Source organism: Mesoplodon densirostris, chromosome 6 (genome assembly GCF_025265405.1).
Source record: "Mesoplodon densirostris isolate mMesDen1 chromosome 6, mMesDen1 primary haplotype, whole genome shotgun sequence".
Classification (NCBI taxonomy): domain Eukaryota; kingdom Metazoa; phylum Chordata; class Mammalia; order Artiodactyla; family Ziphiidae; genus Mesoplodon; species Mesoplodon densirostris.
The window spans coordinates 133,683,258-133,704,187 of NC_082666.1; the positions used below are offsets into that span (position 1 = coordinate 133,683,258).

Here is a 20,930-nt window from a genome sequence, read left to right on the forward strand (position 1 = left end):
CCTCAGCTCTAATGTAGGAGTTGGAAATATCACGATAATACAAGTTTCAGACAGGACGGAGAGAGTGGAAAGGAAATAAAAAAAATAATGAGAAAATTTCCAGAATGTATACTCACGAGTTTTCAAACGGAAAGGGCAACTATCCTAGCTAAATATCCTGTACGGTGTCTGAAAAATACTGCATATCACCAAGCAAATTTCAGAGCACCGGGGATAAACAGGAGATTCGACACACCTCTAGAATGAAAAAAATAATACGTCACACACACAAAGGGCCAGAAGTAGGTTGGTATTGGACTCCTGTACGTTAGCACTAGAAACTAGAAGAATCTGAAGCAATTTCCTCAAAATTCTTAGGAAAACTCTATCATTCCAAACCAAGCCAAACTGTCATTTCAGTGTGAGGATAAAACAAAAACATTCTTCAGACAAGTAGGGCTTAGAAACCATTGGTCCTTCATGCTATGTGTGAAAGCTACTGGAGGGTTTGCGTCTGGCAACTGAGAGAGGAAAACAAAAAAGTGAGACACATGGCATTTAGGAGCCAGGGAACCAGGAAAGGAAAGAGGTGAAGACACTTCCAGGATGACAGTGAAGCGGGGTTGAGGGGAACAGCTGTGTCCTGAGCGACAGAGCAGCTGGTCAAGAACGGAGGAGAGGATGTGGGGACTCCCCTGCATTTCACACATTTTCATGTCAGGACAATGACATGAGAAACACAAGGTTTAATGCACCCCTATGTTCACTGCAGCGCTATTCACAACAGCCAGGACATGGAAGCAACCTAAGTGTCCATCGACAGAGGAATGGATAAAGAAGATGTGGTACATACATATACAATGGAATATTAGCCATAAAAAAGAACGAATAATGCCATTTGCAGCTATGTGGATGGACCTAGAGAGTATCATACTGAGTGAAGTAAGTCAGAGAAAGACAAATACCACATGATACCACTTATGTGTGGAATCTAAAATAGGACACACATGAACTTATTTACAAAACAGAAACAGACTCACAGACATAGAGATGAGACCTGTGGCTGCCAAGGAGAGGGGGAGGCAAGGAATGGGAGATTGGGATTAGCAGATGCAAACTATTATATAGCATGGATAAACAACAAGGTCCTACTGTACAGCACAGGGAACTATATTCAATATCCTGTGATAAATCATAATGAAAAGAATTCGAAAAAAGAATATGTATGTGTATAACTGAATCACTCTGCTGTACAGCAGAAAGGAACACAACATTGTAAATCAACTAGACTTTAAAAAAAAAAAAAAGAAATGCTTAAGAAGATGCTGACTAGCTGCCCTGATGGTCCCAATGAGACCCGACAAGGATACAGACAGTTCATCATAAAATCAAACCCACGACCGAGACAGGAAAACAGAGTGAGTGAGCCAGAGGGTTATCTTCCAAATGCATCAATAATTCATACTGGGTCACTTATACTTGCACAAAATCTCTGAAATAGTTTCTTTGTGACTTAAGCAATTCTTTATTTTGAAATGTCCCATCAATGCAACATGCCCAGGTTACATAAGTAGCTGCAATTAAGACTTTCTGGAGGAAAAACGCCCAGCACGTGAACTAAGTCTACATGCAGGATGACAGTAAGTGCTCTTATCGGAATAAATATCCACCCCGTCACCTGCCTTTGTCAGGCGTGGACCGTCCAGTGCATGGTGGAGACTCTTGGGTATGACTGTGTAGAGTGGTTTTTCATTCCTGTAAATTCCTCGATAATCCCGTTGCACCTTTAGACAGTGTTCTGAGTTCACGCTAATGTCAACATGAACCATGAATGAGCAGACTGCTTCCTAGCACAAGACATGCTCACACCACCAGAAACCATCAACAAAATGAAAAGGCAACCCACCAAGTCAGAGAAAATGTTTGCAGATGATATGACCAGTAAAGGGTTAATACCCAAAATATACAAAGAGCTCACACGACTCAACAGTGAAAAAGCCAACAACCCGATGAAAAATGGGCACGGAAGACCTGAAGAGACATTTTTCCTAGGACGACATACAGATGGACGACAGGCACGTGAAAAGATGCTCAACATCGCTAATTATCAGACAAACGCAAATCAAAACCACAGTGAGGTATCACCTCACAACTGTCAGAATTGGCCATGATCAAAACGATGACAAATAACAAACGTCGGCGAGGACGTGGAGAAAAGGGGACCCTCGTGCACCGCTGGCGGGAATGTAAACCAGCACAGCCTCCATGGAAAACAACATGGAGGGTCCTCAAAACTCAAAAACAGAGCTGCCATACGGTCCAGTGATTACACTTCTGGGTATGTATCTTCAGGAAATGAAATCACTATTTTGAAGAGATATCTGCACCCCCATGTTTGTTGCAGCATTATTTATAGTAGCCAAGACATGGACGCAACCTAAGTGTCCACTGACGGATGAACGGACACAGAAGTAAAGATGTTCCCTCTCTCTTTCTCTCCCTCCTCCCACACCTTCCACACACACACAGGAATACTATTCAGCCATAAAAAAGAAGGCAACCCTGCTATTTTCGACAACATGGATGGATCTTGACCGCATTATGCTACATGACAGACCGAGAAAGACAAATACTGTATGATCTCATTTTTATGAGATCTTAAAAAAGAAAGATCCCAAAACAAAAAACTGAACTCATATACCCAGGCACTAGATGGGTGCTTGCCAGAATCTGGGGGTGGTGGGGTAAGTGACATGGGTGGAGGGCCTCAAAAGGTAGAAACTTCCAGTTATAAGATAACTTAAGTTCTGGGGTGTAATGCACTGCATGGTGACTACAGACAGCAACACTGTTGTATATTTCAAAGCTGCTAAGAGAGTGGATTTTTCATGTTCTCATCACAAGGAAAAAAGTTTGTAACTCTGTGAGGTGAGGGGTATTAAACAGACATAGTGTGGTGACCATTTCACAATATACACATATATTGGAAACACGCTGCACACCTTAAATCAATATGGTGTTATATGTCAATTACAGCTCAAGAAAAAAATTCAATAAAAAAGACCCAAAAAGTTGATGTTTATAAATTTCATGTGAAAATAGATCGTGGAGGAAATTTGACACCAGGGGGAAAATGACTCAATGATCTAGGAATAAATCCAGAATACATGACAGATCGCTCATAACCAAGTGGGATGCAGTCAGCTAGAGGGACTTGGTTATTTTCTCATATCACCCTAAATTAGTTTGTTCTAGACTCCGTGGAGGGTACACTGCAGACTTATAAGGACTTGGGAGAAAGAGAGGAATTCAAAACTTTAATGTATCCGTTTATAGATACTCATCGTGTCAGGGCAACTTCTAGTCACTTTTCAGAGGTCAAGCTCTTAAGAAATCAGACATCCAACTCAGGCCAGGCCCCCACCCAAACCCCCGACACAGACCCGGCCTTGCAGGACCGCCTCCCCGAACACTCCCAACTGGGCGCTGTCTTTGATGCCTCCTGTCTGCCTGGACCCCGCGCAGCCCCGTCATTCCACTCCAATCCAGGTCTATATGTTTGGGGCCTGAGCTGGGTCCAGGAGGAAGTCTGCCTCGTCGCCTGCCTGCATCCATCCCTGCAAGATGGTCAGGTATGAGAAGACAGCAGAGGAGGTGCAGCCTGAGATGCAGAGCAAAGGTTGGACCGGCCAGGTGGGCCCCAGGCTCTAGAATCTGTTTCCGTGGTGCCTTCCCTTGTCCTGACTGAAAGGACCCAGAACAGAGACAGCATTGAAGAGATGAACCTTCCTCATTCCATTCCAATTGTTGTAGGAATTCCAGTTTACTGAGATTGCTTCCTACTGGCACCAAGAGTGCAAAACAGAACTCTGCTGTACAAAAGCAGCCTTTGGCCCTTTGTTATGTGCAAAATAACGACATGTGCATTTCCCTGCAGGTGATACCACGGTGAACACGGGAACAGAGGTCCTCAGCAGAAATCACCTTCTCAAGTAATGGACACTCAGGGGCCATCTAACTGCTTTTAGAAACCTCCCTCTGCCATTTTTTGGTAAAAATTAAAAATTCTGTATTATCTTTCTCTCCACTAAGGCAGCTGTTTAGTATCAGACTGTTACAGTAATGACAAGACCAAACATAATTCTGCTATTTTAAGATAGAATAATTAGAACACACATGAAGTGAAACTCCTGCTGTTATTCTAAAAGATCCCATCGTGAAACCCTCTCCTCTGTGAGAATGCTTTGTGACAGAATAAAAATAAATGTGAACATTTCACATCTGATTTAGAGGACGCCCTTTGAAGAAAACAACCGCTATGAAGGAGAGGCGGATACCAGACAGGAAACACAATCACCCAGAGCGAGACGTCACCCCCGTGACCAAAACTACTTGCGAGTCCAAGCTACAAACTCCATTTTAGAAACTCCAGAAGACGTTTTTACTTTGCACTGCACTGTACTCAGGCCGTATTTCATAGCTTCTTTTTTCTCTCCTACAAACAGCACTACATGCAATGATACATCCCTGAAACCAGACGGCACAGGAACTATTTTCCAACAAAGAAGGAAACGAGGCCGAGAAAATATATGTGGTCTTTCCAGAAACCTTTCAAAACCTTCACATTTAATGGCAATTACTAGGAAAGCAGAAAGTTTGCAATGATAGCCGAGCCGTATAATTACCCATATTTGACCGATTTATAAACTCCTCTGCGAAAAAGACCAGGGAGCTGGACCTACACTCCTTACGGTCCCTGACATGCAGAGTGAAGTAAAAATATTTGGACAGTATGTTAGTGATTCCACGGTTTTACTAGCTTTGTATCAGAAGGCTCACAGCTGGAGCCCCTCAGAGGCCGCCTACAGAGGATACACCCGCCACTCCATGGACATAAAAAACCAGATCCACGGGACGTTGTGAAACAGAGCCAGGCACAGAGCAAGCGCGCTCCAGGGCTTCGGAGCTGAGCTGGGGCAGAGGAGGGAGCTCTAGCAAACAGTGCGAACGGAGACAGCGACCCTAACTACAGGTTCTTATTTACTAAGGCACTTCCCCGGAACTTCAGGAAAAACCCTGGCAATCGCTGTGTAGCCTCCTAACAGCCTTGACAGAAGGAGGTGCCCGGACTTTCCTCGTGGGAACCTCTGCATCCAGGGGTCAGAAGACGTGAGCTTCGTACAGCAAAGTTGGAGGTTCTGATTGCAATTAATTTAGAGTTTCCTTTTGAATCATGGAGCAAATTTGTGTGTCCATTTATGCGTGATTATCCAGCCAATGGGTTTCATGAAAATCTACATATGTTATCCAATTTGTTTAATATGTACCTTATTCTTAAAACCAAATGAAAGAACATCTAATTCCTTTTGAGTAATGGAGCAAATCTGTGTCTCAATTTATGCGTGATTATCCAGCCAACATGTTTCATGGAAATCTATTTTATCCAATTCGTTTAACATGTACCTTATTCTTAAAACCAAATGAAAGAATATCTAGTTCCCTGCCACATATGGAAAAGGTTTTCAAAAACCAACATTGATTCCAGTGCTATCCACAAGGTTTGTGTAATCATAACTTTAGTCAAGTAAGGAAACAGTCATTCTTAGGTTTGTTGAGAAAATGAACAGTCTGCTTTTACACAGGTAACAGGAACCAACTCAGATAAAGCTCCCTGGGACTAATGTTTTCACCATTAGGTGATGGCTTCATTTGAATGAAGGACTTACACATTCACAGAGAAAAAGAAATCAATGGTAAAAAAAAAAAAGGGCAAGCTAATGTACTTCAGCATGCAGCAGACAGAAATAAATTCTCTCGTAGTGAAAGCTGTAGACACAAACTAAAACCCAATATATATGGATTACAGACTCATGAGCCTTAGCTCAATTGTTCTTAAACGATTAGTTTTCAAATATCAAAATCTAGGAAAGGGGCTTGTTCAGTAAAAACCCAGCTCAAGGTCCTCCTCGGATGGAAGAGGTTAGTAACTACAGAACGGATCACAGGGCTACAGTGGAAGCAAAGTGAGCAGGGACGAACAGAGAAGTACAAACCATACCAGAAACGGCTCCTTCCACTTCTGACTCCAAAGGCCCTGGGCTGCTCTTTGTCAAACACCAGCAGGTGATCCCAAGGGCGCTGTGACATCCTCGCCCTCCCACCGACATCCTCTGACGCAAACCCAGCCCTCCACCCTCCTCGCGGCCTTCCTTCTCCTCTCGCCCCCAGACCCCTCTCCTACGGGATTATCCGTGGGATTCTTTGTTTCTGCCCAGCATCCCACCTCCTCGGTGTCATCGGAAATGCTTCCGTGTTGACTGGAAGCTGGATTTCCTTGAGGACGTTACCAACCTCAGCGTGGCCTCCTCTGAGCAAGGAGAGTCCTGAGTGGTCCCGGACCCCCAGTGCACGCTTAGCACGGCCCCGCCATCACCCCTGGGCGCCTGCCTCTCCTTCCGTCTCTGCGCTCCTGCGTCGCACTCCCTCTCCCCTGCCTGTCACCAACGACCTTGGCCATGTCCTCACCTTGCTGATGGCTTCACTGCTTCGTAGCATGTGGTTTCCTGCCACCCCCTGTGGCCATCGTCCACGTAAATGCTCCTTCTAAAGTGTCCACTTCATCACTACCTGACCGCTTCCCCCACTCCCGTGACCTTGACCTCCACTACCACTGGCCACTCAAACAGACACCGCTGGCATTCCTCTACCACGTGGAAGTTCCTTCTTTCTTAAGGGTTTGAACGTTCAGAGTCTTCTCTGGGGTCACAACTTCTGTTCCCTTTTCCTGTTTTCCCATCTCACCCTCCGAGTCGTTTTCATTCTTGGTGTAACTTCCATTTTCTTGAGTTCGATCTCTTTTCCCCTTAAGCCCTGATCCGGCTTAATCTGCTTCCCTTTATGACCCCACAAGGGCACAGCTGGTGGTGCTGGCGTGTGGGGATGCTGTGATATTGCTTCTACCTTCAGAGGGCTGATGATGGCTGAAACCAAGTCCTGAGACCACAGTCGCTGAATCCAACGTGGATCAGTCTCTAACTTCCAACGGGTTCTCACCATTTCTACAAAATACACAGCACCAGTCCTGGAACTCCTTATCCTTTCTCACTGCTGTCTTCAGCCTTTTTCTCTCTTCATCTCCCACTAACCACAACTCCGCTCCCGCTTTCGGCAGGAATTTTACTGATCATATTGTTATTTGACGTGGAACCTCAATTTTCCTTCTCGAATCTTTTCTCCCTCACGGATGCTTCTGAGGGGAAAGTCTCATCCTACTTTCTGTGCAAGGCCTTGTATGGATTATCCGCTAAACATTGGTCTTTAAAGTATTTGGCTTATTTTTGGCCTTAAAATGAAAGGTTATCTTACTCCTGTTTTTTTTTTTTAATTAGTTTTTCCTACTCCTGTTACTTTTATCCCAACACCTGAAATGTGCAGCTGGAGAAAGGGGTTGGGTTTGGGGGAGCAGAGACAGTGTGTGGGGGGCAGCGTCACCCTGGAATACGGGGCGTCTTCTGGGGACGGTCTTCTCGGATGGGTTGTCGAAGCCCAGATGGAATCCCAAAGCCCCTGACATCTAGGAGGGGAGGGGGGCTCCGGGCGGCGGGGAGGGGGCAAGAGCTCGCAGGGCCAGAACCTTCTGCGTCCAGCTGTGCTCAGTACGGTGGTCACTGGACCGAGGCTGAATGGAGAAGGACGGATGGGAGAGAGGGTGCCAAGGGCTTATTTCTTTTAAAATAACACTCTGTAGCCATAAAAGTAAGAACCCTTACTGTTGAAAATTCAGTTGGAAAATCAAGTCAACAAGAAAACATAGTCTGCCCAATAGCGCACCACGCAGAGAGCTGTAACATTTGGTGTATTTCCTTCTAATACATAACACACATTTTATTTTATTATTTTTGGCCGTGTGGCTTGTGGGATCTTAGTGCCCCGACCAGGGGGTGAACCCGGGCCCACGGCAGTGAAAGCACTGAGTGTTCTAACCACTGGACCATCAGGGAATTCCCACATAATACACATATTAGTTGGTTGAAATAGTTTATTTTTTTCCATAAAATTAGTCTTCAGCTCCATATATCATTTTGCTTCTGGTATTTTTTGCTTAACACTCTGTTGTGAATATTTGGACAGCAGATTTAGAGCATGATCTCTGGGCATGTAGCTCATACGTGGCTCCCTCTTTAAAAAATAAAAGGTCTCTTCCCAGCAGGGACTACATTTTTCAACTTACTCTGTAATCACCAAAGGGGCCCTCATACACGCTTAGGCCAGATGAGATGGATACACCGAAGAGAGATTGCATCATCATTTACTCTTTCACGGAAAGCACCCAATATTTGGGATGAATATCTGGCATTTCCTCTGGATGGTTGAGAATTACTTCAAAAATATGCAGATTATCTGTAAGGATTTTCAACTGTATTTTAGACACCAAATAAGGCTACCGGCCATAAGAAGGACTCAAGCTTCTTCAGGAAATGGAATTAACACTTTACACTCACCAAGAGACCAGCCCAGCAGAGCGCTCATATCCTAACGTCCAAGACTGTGACTCTGTGTCAGAGTCAATACTGACACGAGAAAACCATGAGGAAGGACACATCGAGATGTTATTCCTTCGTGAAAAGCTTTAAGCTTCAGGAAGTTCCTTGATTGGACTTGGCATTCCTGGGAGGGGCTGCCTCAAAGTGATTCAACATCAACACTGTTCCTGCAAAGCCATCATCATATTATATCACGAAGAGTCCACATCCGCGTGGCCAGGTGCTTCAGAATTAGGACCACGGTCCCATAAACACATGGATGAGTGTGTGCCTGTGATTTTATAATAACAAATTGAAGAAACTTCTTTCTGCCCTATGCTTTTGTCCTAATATTACTTTGAAAACCCTTCTGGTTCTATACTTTGCACTTCCAATGTCACTAAATTGCTTCGTTATTTGACTAGACTCAGCAGACAATGAAAATCATTCAACCAGAAATGGAAGCTGGTGCCTGTTAGGTTTTTGGAATCAGAAGCAGAGCGGCTTATCTTCCAAACATCAACCTGGGAAGAGAAGGCATTTGGATTGCACGGAACCTAACCTACGGACTGGTCATTCCACACGTCCACGTGACGCTGACAGATGTGCAGAACTGTGTACGTTCCTGCCGCTGTGACCTGAGCAGTACTCGGTCATAAATTACTCAAAGGTGACACCGTTGTCTTCTCCCTCTTTGTGTCTTGGGTGCCAGCATCACCCAACACTGAAGACACTCATCAGGAGTCAGGGAATGACACGTGAGCTAGATTTTCAGGACATTTCTGTACATTTTAGGACCTCTTGGGACTTCCCCAGTGGCCCAGTGGCTAAGACTCCACGCTCCCAACACAGTGGGCCCAGGTTCTATCCCTGGTCCGGGGACTAAATCCCGCATGCCACAACTAAAAGACCCTGCATGCTGCAACTAAAGATCCCACAAGTTGCAACTAAGACCCGGCACGGCCAAATGAATAAATATTTTTTTTTATTTTATTTTAAAAGAAGGACCTTTTCACAACTGCTGGGAGAGGTCATCTCTTTGACCTTTGGTTCTTATTTTGACCTCAATTGTTTTGCTTATCGTCTCTTTGTTTTGTGTGTGTTTAGACCTAGCAGGTAAGCCTTTACCTAGGATAGAACCTAAGAGACCCTTGGTATGTGAATGTCAAACAGTCACAGAGTGAGACCTTGAACCCCAACCAGCAGAGGTTCAAAGACGGGAAACGTCCAACTTTCCCAGTTGCACTGACCGAGCCGCACCCGGGCTTGGGCCGCGTCCAACATCAACAGGACGTGAGGCGCAGCCCAGACGCCCTCAGCCCATCGTTCAGCGTCTGCGTCGGATGGGGTGCTGGCATGTCAAGTCCACGTACCTTGAGCAGCACTCTGCTTGTCCTCCAGCCAGTGGGGGGTGGACAGGAGAGGGACAGGTCCCTCGTTTTCCCAAATGTCTCATTTTTGTCTACAACGTTTTAAAGCCAGACTTTCATAAAAGGAGAACACGGAAGAAATGAGAAAGGAACTGAAAAGGCTCCCAAGTTAAGTACCCTGGACATCCTTTCCTAATGTGATTCTAGCCAATGGGATTCTGATTCAATCCTTCATCCTCATTCAGCTTAAAGGATAAGGGTGTCAGCTGGGAAGTACTGTCAAGTGGGAAACCTCTGGGACGGGTGGGGTTGGAAAGCAGAAATCCCACAGTACATGTGGGTCCAAGGTAAGCACAGTGAATGGGGCTGCTCGAAACGTGGGCTGCTTTCTCTTCCTCTTCATGGGTCTGTTCTCGCTTCACTCATTCAAACCTTCCTGAGCGTTCGCTGTCTGTCAGGCCGCAGAACCCGGCGAATGAGCAGTGAAGAGACAGTCAAGGTCCTTCGCTCTAACCGTGCGGGAAAGCAACGCCCAAAGCAACATGCAAGTAAATATGCAACTATGAGAAATAATTCCGTGCTGTGCAGACAGCAGAGGGCGCCGTTTACTGGGCACGGCTGGGGGCCGCTCTGGACTGGGGGCCCCGGGGGACGTGGCGAGTGGGAAGACCGGCAGCAGCCGCCCCCAGCACCGGGCAGGACGTGCCGGGCAGCGAACAGTCCAGGCAAGGGAGCCCCTGTGCCCCTCTTAGTGTCCAGGAGCGCGGAGGGGACCACAGGGAGGGCCCAGAGACAGCGAGCCTGGCCCCGCCGAGCCCCTGATGGGAGAGCGGGCCGGCTGCCCCTCCTCTCCTGTGTCTGTCCAGCACCCTCCCCCTTCTCCTCCTCCTCTCACAGGGCTCGTGACCGCTCATCATCACGCACGTGTCAGGACAGAGCTGCACGAGGTGACACGTAAAACCCGACACCTCAGCGGCAGTGACTTTACAGGACCTGCCCCTGTCCTCGAGACCAGCATTGCTGGAATAACCAGCTGTCTCAGGGTGGGAGCAAGAGAAGGGAGCAAGAGAGACGCCAAGGTCTGAGATGTGGCCGCTTTGAGAAGCCTGATTCAGCCTGCAGTCATGTGACCATTTTCAGGTGGGAACTCCTGAGCAGGGAGAGCAGGCAGAGCAGGGAGAACAGGAGCAAAGGCAGAGGCGCCCACACCTCGTGTGGCCAGTGACGCAGCAGGTGACCACGCCGTGAGCACTTCAGGACCGTTCTCCCGTCGAAGGGCCTGGGCTTCGAGGGCCGGGGCACGTGCTTGGCACCGGTTCAGCCGCTGACCCGTCCTGTGTCCAGTGCAGGGACTCACCCACGGCCTCCCCTCTAGCCAGCCCCTCCTGGGTGCCTCATCTTGCTTCTTCCACATGACGGAGGACGAATATCAAAGAAGAAAGAAACGGGGTTTGAAAACAGTACGTGGGTCTTTCCACACTGCCTGGCCTAACTGAAGAGATGAGCTTAGTGGGAGAACAGGTCCTGTAAAGCACCTGCTCAACCTGGCTCCAAAGTTTCCCTCCAGGGTTTAATCCTGGAGACCCTGCATACCCATGTCCTCCAGGGACTATGTTTTGGCAAGAAAAAAGGATTCCTGGGACTTGATTTCCTATTAACAGACAGGGTCGTGTATTTATTTTGAATCTTCGGGCATCACTTGTAGAGAGTGGGCAGCAACAGACCGACTTGGTGAGCCCTGAACAAGGACAATAATATAAAAAATAGTTCACAAAAGCTAGGCGTATGTTCCTTCCTTCCTCTTGTTCTCTGATAAGAGCTATGATTTCAGCAGCACGTGGCTTCTTTTCTTCGCACTGCGACGGACGGTGCTGAGGGTCCGACACCGAGTCACACAAACAACTCTCACAGGTGCATTCCTCCCTGGGTGGAGTCTAAGTGCTCCTCCGGCCCACGGTGCGTTGCGTCTGGCACCTGGAACTCACTGAATGGCCCACATCCAATCGTGTTTAACTCACAGCTCAGGGGTGGTGTCTGAGCCAAAGACACTGAGAGATGCAGAAATGGGAGTGGACGTGGATCCCACGACCGTGGGCCGGGAGCACAGATGCAGCTGGAGGCTGGAGGGGCGGCAAGACCCCCAGTGAGGACATCTGTTGGAGGACCCTGCTGCAGAAGGGAATTCAGGACCTTTCTACTGTTTTGTTTCAGTCTGATTTTTTTCCCTTTCCACAATAAATTGTGAGCCATTTGAGAGAAGAAAATGCAAAGAGATTTTCCTTCTGACGATGATAATTTTTCAGGAATCTGACAAATCAAACACCCTTTTCAGGTGCATTTATTAAGAGGAAATATTTAAATTCCTATTATTTGTCCCCTCCTAACTGTTTCCTATTGGCTTACAAATGATTCAGATGAATGAAATGCCATAAAACTCCCCCAAGTATAAGCCTCTCCTTTTTAAATGAAAAGTAGTAAAATCATGGGCCGATGAAAAGAGATTCAAGTGCACCAGTTTTCCCACTGCCAACCATAAGACTCGAAATTTCATTCTTTCCCAATGTATGCAGGGAAGTAGACAGGAACAGGAATGTTTCTTGGCAGCGACATTAATCATCAATTCCTTGGATGTCATTCTACGTGATTTGCAGATGTCATTCGATGGCATTCCTACCAATGGATACAACTCCTAAAACAATGAGCAAACTTTTTCGGAAAAGACCACGATAACAGAGAAAGGGTGGAAGACCTCGTACCAAACCATGACGCTGGTTACCTCAAGTACTTCTGTATCGTTTGAACTGTCACCTAGAGCACGCACTTACTTTGTAATTAAGACAAAATCCAAAAAAGGATTGCAATTCATAAGAAAAATTTTAAATGGATATATATTTTGAAAGTGTCAATCACATATTATTTCCTACCTAGTAACTGGTAGGTAATTATACAATATGCAAATCATGAAGTGATGCTCTAAGGATATATTTAAACACATAAAGATTTGAAAAAATGAAAGCAGCAGGAAAACCTGCTACTAGCAATGTTATTTCTAAGCTACCAGGTTGCCCTAAATTTCCACATGAAGGGAATTTAAACACTGAAATCCATTTTCCCTGTATTTTACTTTATACTGAAAACCTGACTAAGCAGCAGGTCATGATGTCACCCTTCAAACCTGTGCGCAAGCTCTTAATAACCACAGCCTCTTAACAACCACCCAAGTGTTCTGCCTGCCTTTTACAGACAACGCCCCACCCTCCCAGAGACACTAACCTCACCCAAAATTCAGCTCAAAGCTGAAGAGCTGTTCAAACTCCTGAGATGAGGAGGGCTGCAAAGGCATGTTAGCAGCCCCTCCTGTTTGCTCTCCTGCGATTTAGACTCACTTCATGAGCTATTAGGGCAGACACACTTCACTGACAGCCCAGCCGGGGCCCCGTCAGTGGACACCCCGCCCTTTCTCCCTCAGGAGGGCAGGTCCCTTTTTTCATTAAAAGCACTGCAAATACATATTCAAGATGCAAAGATAAAGGTAGTCAGCAGAGGCAATTCATTCAGCGGGTTAGAGCTACAAGAGTATAAATCTCTTCTAAGGCTGCCACTTCTGAGCTCCTGCGACCTGCCCAGCATCTCAGGCCGCCCGGAGTCTAGGTATGGAACATTCGCTACCGTACACAAACCGAGCAGCCCTGCTGCCTACAGGATGCGGGGTAGTAAAAGAGAGATTTCTGAAACTGCAACACAAGATTGTCAAGGAGTTTACTTTTATAAAATTGCCTGCCCATTTGTTAACTTAAGCCATCTGTCTGGATGATTTGTTACTTGACTAGTCTAATAACACTCATAAAATCGCCTAACAATAAAGTGATGTACGGATATAAGATATTATTCTAACTTGAATACCTTACCTATTCTCACCAATGAGCTGATGGAAAGGAGAATAAAGCAGGCTGTTCAGTACCAGGGAAGCAAAGAGTAACTCCTGTCCTGAAGCCATCCTTCCTCCCCAAATCACAAAGCTCAGACATCACGGGGAAACGCAGGGCGCTTTCCCAGATCCTGGAGAATTCATTCCCAAGGAAATGTGGCCACGTAGACCATGTACACATCTGATGTGACTCTGGCGTTTCCACCGACCTCCATCAGGGCAGTGGTTCGAGGCCTGTTCTGTTACCTGATTCCTCCTCCTGACACTGTGACAGCTCCGATCGTCACCACCCTCCCCGGTGTGGTGCCAACGGAAACAGCGCACGCAAGGTTTATCACCCTAACAAAATAATGGAAACCAAATACCAAGGTGGTAACCGTGGAAACACGCCATCCGTGGATCCCAAAGCCCAGTGGGTCGGGCGGGAAGGGCGCTCTGCCCTCATTCCTTCCCCAGGGTCCACACCCGCCATCTCCATCCTCAGCTTTCAGGCTTCCCGTGCTTATCTGTATCGGATTTCCTTACCGATTCTTAAATGTGAAACACTTGGAAATGCTTTGAATAGACAGCTCAACGTAGTCCCTTCCCATCTCCTCTGGGGAGGGCTACACCCTTGCATACGTCGGAAGGCTGCACCAGGCGCAGATACTTTCACAGCTGAAACCAGTTACAGTTTTTAGCAAAAGGCAGATTGGACCAAGCTTCTCATTTACCTTCTTTACTTTGGGGTATCATTTACATTTTTGAAGGACCCCACTTGGTAGCAAAGGTCACACCAGCCCGGGACAACTCACCTGCAGGAGGGGCCGCTTGCCCCGTGGTGGAGCCCAGGCAAAACGGTTTCCCTGGCAACAGAGGCAATTCAGCACAAGTACCACAGTGTGATCGAGCCGTACGGGGGTACTCACAGTTTCGGTTTCGCAAGCAGAGGCGGGGGTTCCTTTGTGGGCGACGGCAGGACGGCTGCGCTGGGAAGAGCTTTGCTGCCGTCAGCTCTGCCGTTCATCAGTCCATTCACTCCGGGGCCCGGGTGGACGCCGTTGGTTTCCCTCTCCGCGGCGGAATTGAACTGAAGGGCCGCCGGGCTCAGCCCAAACACGGGGCCGGTCACGTGCTGGATCTCAGCTGGTTTCTGTGACGCCAACTCGAAAGAGCCAGTCTCCCAGATTGGAGGGGGCAGCGGGGAGGGCTGGAAGCGGCCACTGCTGGCCTCTCCGGCCGAGTCATAGCCGCAGGTGTCCATGTTGGCTGAGGGAGGGGACAGAAGGAAGACACCGTGATATACTCATGATCCACAGTCCCTCCCCACCATCACAGACAGCCTGGGGGCCCAGGGTCCTGTTAGCTGTTGAAGGGGTAATGCTGAGGGGGGGCCTGGTTCCCCTAGGCTTGATTTCACCACACCTGTTTCATTTCCTGAATGGCCCACCAGCTGGGAGACCAGCTACCAATTCATTAACAAATTTCAAACAAGAGCTAAAGATAGAACTTGGTTAAAACACACACACACACACACACACACAAACAGCATCAAAAAAAAAAAAAGACAGCACAAACAGTATCAACTAATGATGCTTTGCCTTCTTGCATTTCAGCCCATGGATCCGACGGAACATCCTACCTGAGCTTTGCTGACGTCAGCATAGGCTACAGAGGTTTTCTGTGCTGGGCAATGGGTATTCACTCATTCACTCATTCACTCATCCATCATAAAGCCAAGTGAAGCTCTGAGTCTAAGGGAAATGTCTTACAATCTCACGGATAATTTTTTCCGGTTCACATGACTGACACCAGCTGTAACTTGGTACAAAAGAAAGTTTTGCTTGTTACTGTCAATGGCCTGAACGCATCTTAAGAGTATCTTTGTATTCCTTGCCTTGCCCAGAGTCCAGCAGAGCTCCAAAAAATGCCTACTGAGGTGAACAGAAAGCTCAAAAATAGCTCTTATGTTTGGCCTAGAGCAGATTTATCCCCGAGGAAAATGGGAAATACTGCATGTTAATTTCTGCCATGTGGACGTGGAGCCCGGAGTTTTGGCCACGTGGTTGGAGCACTGCACTCTTGCTGTGGCCATTTGCTGGGACCGTCTTCAACTCAAAATCAAAATACTGGGATCCTCCCTGGAGCTCTGATCATGACCCCGGAGTTTCCTGTTAACACTTAGAGCCCTCATTCCTATCAACTGGTGTCCCGTTAGGTGAACTTTACGTTTCTTCTCTTAATGAAGATGAAAAAGCACTAATTCCCCACTACAGCCCTCAACTGGTTTTGTCTGTGTCTCTGCCGCCCCCTAGCACGAGTTCTCCCTGTTCTAGAGAAATCTAGGTGCAAATTCGGCTGCATGTTCACTGCCTCCTAACCATGGTGCCCCGTACTGGGCTTGGCCAAAGAGGTATTTTAAAAACCATTGTAAAATAAATAAAAGAAATAAGGCAGTAAAGACCAGGTAAAGCTAATTAATAATAGTAGAAAACAGTTAACTAAAGGTCAAAGAAATAAAGGAAAAGAACTGTTTCAGGTTGCTCTCCCTAGCAGTAAGTTTCTGAGTTTAAAAAACTGCCCAGATATTTCTGAATGTTGGTTTTAGTAATAAGATACATTCCTTTAGTTTTTCATAGGCGTCCAGTCTCAATGAAATCTGGTTTCTAAGATCTTTACAGCTTCTCTAGGTTTATCTAGTGGGTTAAACAATGACTGATTTGCGCCAGTATCTCCAGACCCCGTCGACATTGGTGTGAGCATAGCTCCAGGCCAGCAGGAGGCCCTTGGGCAGCCATCGCATTGTTTCCAAGACCAAGATCCCAAGACTGAAGGAAGGGCCCCACATGTGTTTCGCTGCTACATCATCATCACCTTTGTGCTTTCATCTCCGCTTCCCCTCCCCCTCTCCCACCCCAGCCTTTTGTTTCGTGATGAAACCCCCGGTTGTGAGGATGGCCCCCGGGGCAAAGCATTCCTGGCGGCTGAGCCGTCCTCCAGGTGGGGACCCGCATACCTGAGGTGACCACCAGCTGGGCGGTGCTGCTCGCTGCCCCGTAGCCGTTGCTCGCCGAGCACGTGAAGATCCCGGCGTCCTCGGGGAGCGCCTCTGCTAGGACGAGCGTGCAGATCTCCTCTGGAAGGAAGAGAACGAGGAACTCATCAGAGGGCAGCCACAAAGGTGCCCCGGAGAAGCCAGACCCTCTGCCTTTCCAAAACAAGCAAATTCAGTAACAATTATTAGAGGGCCACTTTACGAAGCGGCCACAAGAGAATCTCTCGACATTTAATTTAGCCGTTCAACCTAGTGGCAAAAGCTTTGGAGTAGGACTCACTCTGCGACTTTTCATCAGCCCTGGTTTCCTCACCTCTATAACAGGGATAACATACACCTCATGAGTGTATCTGTGTAGAGGACACGAGAAGTTTGCAAAGGGTGTGCCTCTGTGCTAGGCACGTGGAAGATGCCAGCTCCTGCCTCGTTTGCTTGATGGTCATGGAAGGCCTTTCAACTACAGTGTAGTTGCTCAACTGAAAAGCCACTGGTGGGGAAAATCAAGCTTCTCTGAAAAGCTGACAATGGGAAAAACAGAACAGAACGTGGAAATGTTTGACTGCAGACAATTATTCTGGAAACCACTGTCACACCGTGCGGCCACGTTCTGTAGCACGCAAAGCCCGGACGCCGGGACCAGCTGCCGGGGCGTGAATGCGGGCGCTGCCCCAGGGGGCTTTGGTCCACCCCCCAAACTTCAGTGCCCTTACCTAGAAGATGGAGATAATAAGAGAACCCGCCTTTTAGGATTTGTATGAATCACGACTCATAACTCAACCGTCACAGGGTTACTGTGAGGGGGGATGGTGGTAACCGTGACAACAGCTGAGGGCTACGGAAGCCCTCCTCCGGCACTAGGCGGCACTACCAGCAGTGGGTACAGATGAGTTAGATTTCAGCCTCGTGTCAACCTTATGAGTTACATTTACTACGCTTGGCCTGTCTTACAGGCAGGAAAGCTGCAGCACGGTTAAGGCTGACTGACTGACCCACAGTCACGCAGCTCGAGTGGCAACTTGAACCAAGACGAGCTCCAGACTCCACGCTCCTCACGACCATCTATTCTTGCGACACGATACACAGTGTGCTTAGGGCGCGGCCGGGCGCATGCTAAATGCTGTGTCGTCAGGAACGGTCCGCTGTTCCATGAAGAAGCAGCTCGATCTAGAATGTGTTAGCTATTTCTAATTAATTAATTAATGTATGTACGTATGTACTATTATGGGAGTGCATTAACTATTTTTAAATTCAATGATTATCCATATTGTACGAGTAACGTAAGATGATTGTGTTGGTAAATGTTAAGAAAAGTCATATACTTCTGATTCCCACAGAGCCTGTCGATTATTCGCACCTTATGTGGGCCACGTGAGACTCTGTACCATAGATTTTTTGCAGGAATGGCTGCAGTTACCCCCTCCTGCATCCAGGCCCCGCTGCAATGGGACTCTGCAGCCCCATTCCCTTCCCCAGCCCTGGATTCCGGCTGGCCTGACGGCTGTTTTAACCATGAAAGCGGTGGGAGTGATGTCTGCTCTGAGCCAAAGCCTCAGGTCCCCTGTCGCCCTGCTCCATCTCTGGGAGCCTGGCTGAACCCCTTAGGGATGGAGGCCGTGGGGCTGGAGAAAGGGGCCCCTGAGCAGAGATGGGCCACTACAACTGAGACCACCCGGCTCATCCCTGCCAACCTGGAGGCCAGCCACAGCCCGTGGAGTGAGCCCACCTGGGCGGGCCAAGTCTGGTGCCCCACTGGGGCTAAGCTGAGCGGCTGACCCTCAGGATTAGGGACATGGGTGGTCGCCACCTGGAGCCACCGATGTTTGGGCGGCCATGCTTTCAAGAGCCGATAGACCAGGACGTGGGCAACGCTTCTCTTCCAAGCTCCTTCTCTAACAGCACTGAGGGCAAGCTTTTCAGAATTTAGAGGAATGCGTCTCCCCTGGAGTCAAACATCAGTCATGAAAATTAGCAAACTTGCCCTCAAACCTATTTTATGCTTTAAACACTGGGAGGGCAAAGTGCTCACTGTGGGTAAAAGTCCTACCTTCTAATACAAACATTTTTAACTATTAAAATTACATGTCAATTTTTAAATACCAGTAAAAGTCATAAACGCAAAGGTGAACCAATTAAACGATAAATAAAATGAAAGTGAGTCTTCCTTTATGTCCCAAGAGAGCTTGTGGGCACTGATTTCAATTACAAGATAGACTGAGTTCTTAATAATGCGTTGCCTTGTTTCAAACAAACAAAATTATTTTCTCTTTTTGAAAGAATGGTATCCTTGAAGACTTCCTGTGCTAGAAATAGTGGGAAAATTCTGGTTACTACACATTTTCTCTTCGATTTTATTTTAAACTAGTGGTGGTTGCCACCCACTTTCATGGGTCATGATCCACAGTTTAAAAACACTGCGCTGTCGGACCCACCCGAGTTCCTGGCTCAGAAAACATCAAGGAATCCTGCTGAGCTGTTTGGCATATTAAGAAAAGAGTCTGCAGGTAAAGGCATGAGATACTTTGTTTTTTAATTTTTAAAAAAATTTTGGCTGCGTTGGGTCTTCGTTGCTGCACGTGGGCTTTCTCTAGTTGCGGTGAGAGGGGGCTACTCTTTGTTGCGGTGCGCAAGCTTCTCATTGCAGTGGCTTCTCTCGTTGTGGAGCACAGGCTCTAGGCGCACGGGCTTCGGTAGTTCACACACACGGGCTCAGTAGTTGTGGCTCGCAGGCTCAGTAGTTGTGGCTCGCGGGCTCTAGAGCGCAGACTCAGTAGTTGTGGCGCACGGGCTTGGTTGCTCCATGGCATGTGGGATCTTCCTGGACCAGGGCTCGAACATGTGTCCCCTGCACCGGCAAGTGGATTCTTAACCACTGCGCCACCGGGGAAGTCCCAAGGCTTGAATACATTTAAAGCACACAATTATTACTGATAAAGAGGCTCACTGAACAGAAGGAAAACGACAGGATGACAGAGAGTGTGAAGGAAGGTACCCTGTGTGTTTCTGAGTGTACTGCTTACAGTTCAAGGCTTCTCAATCAAAGAGGAATAAAGTGTGGAAATAATTCAAGTCAGAGCTTCACATAAGATGAATCATTGGGAAAGTGAGATGTATCTGGAAAGGCACCGGGGACTGGGAATTTTAAATTGAATACATATGGTTACGAGATGAGTTAGAAGTGTCCTTAACCAGAGGAGGGTCAATAAAGCACAGGATATTACAGCTGAAAGGGACTGTATGTGGACCAGCCCAAGTTGCTCATTTCTTCAAGTGAGGTCTAAGGTCCAAAGGGATCCTCTCAAGGTCACGGTTAATCAATATTAAGGCCAAAATGCTGATGGTCACACCCCGTCCCCCACAAGCTCCTTCCTCCTAGAGGACAAGGCCTCTTAGCTGTTCTGCATTTTTTCCTGGTCCAGGACATGAGGAACCCAATGTGAAATGAAGTAATAAAAGCTTTAAGATGGGAAACAAGGAGTTTCCTGGATCTGAACACTCTCACTATCCAAGTAACTCACTAGAAACCCATCTGCCCAAGTAGGTGGGCTGTGTGTCCTCCAATATACGAGATACACTGGAAGGATACAAGCCCAGTCCAGAGGACACTGTCATGTGGCCATGACGGTGGGAGAAGAAATGAACTGCCCAGCCTGTCGAGATTTGGGGAAAACCACCCCCATCCTGGCTGTCCTCTGGGAGATGGGCTCCGTCTTAGAGGGTGCTGTTGGGAGCCTGGGGCCGTCAGCTGCCGTGGCCGACCCCTCCCTCCCTGCACTGTCCTCCCAGGGCTGAGGCTCCTGAACGGCCTTCTCTCAGCCTGGAAAGATGGACTTTCTGGAGACACAGAGAACCGCCCTGTTCTCAATGCCCGAGAACACTTTCCCCGTAAACACTGTGTTCACACTTAATACAGTTCTGTGCCCTGAACCTACATTTTACATCAGGATAAAATCTTAGCCAGCAGGGATAACAGAAAGTGGCTTTGGAGTGATGATCTGGCCAACTCTTAGAGTGTCTTCTTATGTTATCTACAATTTTGATTTTTTTTTTAAGTTATGCCATTTTAAGAAAAGCTGAGCTTGTTTATACAGTTGCGCCTT

At 47.4% G+C, this 20,930-nt stretch overlaps 1 protein-coding gene across 1 annotated transcript in view; it reads right to left on the bottom strand.

Moving 5' to 3' along the window:
• PALLD (palladin, cytoskeletal associated protein) overlaps positions 1 to 20,930 on the bottom strand; it is a 380,643-nt gene that overhangs the window by 176,356 nt on the left and 183,357 nt on the right. Inside the window, exons 8-9 of the mRNA XM_060102703.1 lie at positions 16,795 to 16,914; positions 14,708 to 15,047 (exon numbers count right to left, since the gene is read on the bottom strand). Of these exons, the coding sequence (XP_059958686.1) occupies positions 14,708 to 15,047; positions 16,795 to 16,914 (460 nt within the window). The remainder of the gene's footprint in view (positions 1 to 14,707; positions 15,048 to 16,794; positions 16,915 to 20,930) is intronic.